Raw genomic sequence first — 4506 nt, 5'->3', positions numbered from 1 at the left:
CCTGCCCAAAGGAATGGTCTAAGTGGCTGCCCTTGGCTGAGTATTGGTACAACACTACATTTCATTCAGCATTAGGCACAACACCATTCCAGGTTCTTTATGGTCATCCACCAAGGAGTCTGGTCATTCCTGACCCAAGTTCTGTGACTGTCACTGATTTATCTGCTTGGTTGACTGAGAGAAATTTGTTGCACAAACTCATCCAACAACAACTTCTAAGAGCCCAGTAGAGAATGAAGAATCAAGCTGATAAGAATAGAAAGGATTGGGAGTTCCAGGTTGGGGACATGGTCTATTTAAAGCTGCAACCTTATATTCAGTCATCTGTGGCATATCGCAATAATCACAAGTTATCCTTCAGATTCTTTGGACCATACAAGATCATAGCTCGAGTTGGCTCAGTAGCTTACAAATTGGAGCTACTAGCCTCAGCTCAGATTCACCCAGTGGTTCATGTATCTCAACTCAAGAAACATGTTCCACCACAGACTGAAGTATTGGACTCGCTGGATGCAGTTGCCACTGACTCCACTGTTCCAGTTTTGCCATTGCAGGTGCTGGATGGTCAGGATGTTTCTGTTGGGGGCAAGCTGAAGCAAAGACTGCTGGTACAATGGGAGCATCAACCTCCTTCGATGGCTTCCTTGGAGGACGCTGCTGATATGAGTCGGAGGTTCCCCACAGCTTGGGGTCAAGCTGTTGGTAAAGCAGGGGGCAATGTCACAAGCTGCATCAGGACTCTGAAGAAAGGCAAGAAGGCGCGAAGAGTGAAGGCCAAGAGTGGCTAAGTGTGGCCTATTATCTTTAGGCCTGTATTGCTGGGTTTGGCCCATTAAGAGTAGGGGTTCGGCCCATTTTGCAAGGAGATGAGTGAGTACGACTCATATAAGCCATTGTAACCGAACAGAAGAGGCTATCGAATAACAGAACCTTAACCGTCCCCCCCTTTCGGTTGTCTCCCTCGTCGAGTTCTTGCTCCCCAAATCCTTCTGTTCTTGCTCTTCAAGCCCCTCTGCCGCTGATTCTTCCCCAAATTTCTGTCCAATCCACTTCTGGTTACCCAGTTCGTGACATGGGGCTGCGATGATCTGCACCTGGCCATGCACATCCACATCCCACGTCGTCTAGCTCTCATCCTCTCATCCAGAAGTGCATGAGCCATGGCTTGGCAGCTAACAGTCCTCCATCCACGAAACATCCACCTCCTTTTGTTCTAGGTAGCTAGAGCATTTTCTAATAAAAAGGATCCGACAACGCTAACTTATTAAATAAATAAATTGTAGCGCGCCGGCGCATACAATTGCAAGCCGGCGGCGGACATTAGGGCCAAGGTTTCAAGATCCCATCTGTGATTGCACTGGACCGATCCTAGCAGGCTAACACCAATAATGTAGCAACTGATCTCAATGAGATTTTAGACATGCATGCACAATCAGCCTGTTCGCGGTTGGCTTCTGGACTGATGGTTGGCTGATAAGCCCTGACTGAAACTAACAAGCGAACAGGCTGAATAACATAGATCCGTTCACCTACAATAAAGTATTGATTTGATAAAACTATTATAACTATTGGTACTAATTTTAATAATACCAAATACGTTTAAATATTAATTTTCTTATTTTTAAAATAAATTAAACAAACAAAAAATTTAATATGGCTATTTATGTTTGTTTTAGTTAATATATGGCCAATGACTACCACTTTCCGAAAGGAATGTATTTCTCGCTTTTGGGTTAGTTAATCATACATAAAAATATTTATATTTAAAATGCACAATAAGTATCACTTGACTAATAATAAAATATATTTTTGTAATAAACTTGCTTTGAGATATGGATATGGATGCTTTTTTCTATTAACCTAGTCAAGACTAAGTTCAAACCAAATATTACATCCGTTTAGTTGTCATTGAACTTTTAAAGTTCTGTTGGATTAACTCATGCTCATTCATAGTAATTATCATATTAAAAGTATTTAAAAGCTTATCTCTATGACTATTATTGATATACTAGAGCAAATTCAAATCTGACCTATTTAGTTTGTATCCATTTTTAGAAAGTATTCAAATTTATATTTCTATTTGCTAAAGTAATTAAAAAAGTAATGTCTACGATTTCTATTCCAAATTTTAAGTCGTTCTGACTTTTCCATATATATAACATTTTATTATATATCTATAAATAATGTATATCTAAGTGTTTAATAAAAGCTATATTTAAAAAAGATAAAATGGCTTATCATTTTGAAGAGTATATTCGATTCCATATGTTGATGCGAATATGCGATGCACGTGCTGGGCTATACGCGGCCCACATCGTCTACCTCTCATCTCCGTGCGTGCGTGAGCCACGCCCACATGCTGATGACATGACGTACACGGACACCATCCAGTTCCACGAACCATCCGCTCTTTTATATTCATTAATTTTTGGAGAAGCCATGGCCGTGCTTCAACTTTCAAGCTAGGGTCTAATTAACCAAAATCTTGGGACGATAGATCGATATGAGATGTGACAAATATGTGTGCAGGTAATTTTTACTGATAAATGAACATTTGGTTATTGGAAAAAGTCTACTTAACCTCCCACCTTTCATACTTGGTCTACTTCACCCTCCAACTATGAAACCGTCTGTTTTACCCCCTGAACTTTCTAAAACCGTCTATTGTACTCCCTGAGCGGTTTTCAGAGGCGGTTTTGCTACAGTAATGGCGGGTTTGCTACAGTGCCAGTGGGTTTGAATTTTCTTTTTTTTATTTATTTTCGGTGAATTTTTGAAAAATCATAGTAAATCATAGAAAAATCATAAAATAAAAAATCTAATTTTATTGGACTCCACATTAGTAGATCTACATAGTGAATATATAATACGGTATGCTTTAGTACAAATTTTTTACTGTAGCCTTAGATTAATTGGAAAATCTAATTTTGTCTGTAATTAATTGGAATAATTCATAGTTGCAGCTTCTATAGTTCAATTGTGGTGAAATTCTTATGGTACGCTAATTATTGTATGCTTGAACTATAGTAAAAATTTCGTACTCATTGGACTATGTATAACTTAGTTATAGATAAATTCTAATTAATTACAGACAAAATTGGATTTTCCAATTAATCTAAAGCTAAAAAAAAAATTTGTACTAAAGCATACCGTATTATATATTTACTGTGTAGATCTACTCATGTGGAGTCCAATAAAATTAGATTTTTTATTTTATGATTTTTCAAAAATTCATCGAAAATAAATAAAAAAAGAAAATTCAAACCAACTGGTACTGTAGCAAACACGCCGCCTATGAAAATCGGTCAGGGGGTAAAATAGACGGTTTTAGAAAGTTCAGGGGGTAAAACAGATGGTTTCATAGTTGGGGGGTGAAGTAGACCAAGTATGAAAAGTAGGGGAGTTAAGTAGACTTTTTCCTTTGGTAATTGGTACCTCATATGGGCTCATGGCTAACGTAAACTACATTATTATAATACTATTTCTGTATTCAATTAACAAAGAACTTGGTAGCATTATTAATACATGATAGCCTACTAATACTAAAATAATGTGTCGAACAGGTATTCCCTCCATCCTAAAAAGACTATAACTTTAAGGTTCAAATTTTGTTAAATAACTGCAATTGTTGGTATATAGCGAGGCTTTATGTGATCCAATACACAAGATTGTGGGCCATGGTGTGTGGGTCCGATTATTAAAAAAAATGAACATACACTATAAAAAAAGCATTTCTAGGGGCGGCTGGTAATCCTTTATAGGGGCGGTTTACCCAGCCGCCCCTACGCAAGGGTCTCTACAAATCATGTATTTGTAGGGGCGGCTGTAGTACCAGCCGCCCCTACAAACAGGTATTTGTAGGGGCGGTTCAATCTAGAACCGCCCCTACATTACGTTCTCCCGCAAAAAAATTTCAAATTTATAATTCAAAATCGCGTTGCCGAACGTCCCACGACCAACGTTCCGAACCGCGTTCGCGTTGCCGAACGCTCCACGACCAACATTCCGAACCGCGTTCGCGTTGTCGAACGCCCCGCGACCAGCGTTCCGAATCGCGTTCGCATTACCAAACGCCCTACGACCGCGACTACAAGCACAAGAGTATTCTATAAACTACAATTACAAGTCCAATTTACAAGAATATATACAATCCATCATTAAATATATAAATTCCATACATATTGTTATCAACGTCCTAGAGCTAGCCTTTCAGTCTCATGAAGGTGTTGGTACTGAGGATTTGTACCTAACTCAGACTCTCGGTCATGGTAGGCGCCTCTGACGTGTACAATTTGGTCCAATATGAAGTTGCAAAGGTCGTCGACGAGCTCTAAGAGTTGGTCATCTTTGTATGGGTCTCTTTTCATTCATTTCTCTTCTCTCCACTACAAGAGAACAAGTTTCAATTTAGTATTTCATACCATTTACGAAGTTTTTATACTACGGGTGAAGAGGTTCAAACTTTACCCTTAAGGGCTTGTTTGGATTGCGGGAAAAAATTCCTGT

The 4506-nt window shown here is 38.8% G+C and overlaps 1 protein-coding gene across 1 annotated transcript; it reads left to right on the top strand.

Annotated features, from left to right (window-relative positions):
• The first annotated feature begins 233 nt into the window (after positions 1 to 233).
• LOC136479847 (uncharacterized) lies at positions 234 to 788 on the top strand. The gene has a single exon (XM_066477579.1). The coding sequence runs from the start codon at positions 234 to 236 to the stop codon at positions 786 to 788; it is 555 nt and encodes a 184-aa protein (XP_066333676.1).
• The last annotated feature ends 3718 nt before the right edge of the window (positions 789 to 4506 follow it).

Source organism: Miscanthus floridulus, chromosome 9, assembly GCF_019320115.1.
Source record: "Miscanthus floridulus cultivar M001 chromosome 9, ASM1932011v1, whole genome shotgun sequence".
Lineage (NCBI taxonomy): Eukaryota > Viridiplantae > Streptophyta > Magnoliopsida > Poales > Poaceae > Miscanthus > Miscanthus floridulus.
The sequence above is the reverse complement of the archived record's forward strand: the minus strand, read 5'-3'. Positions and strand labels throughout refer to the sequence as shown.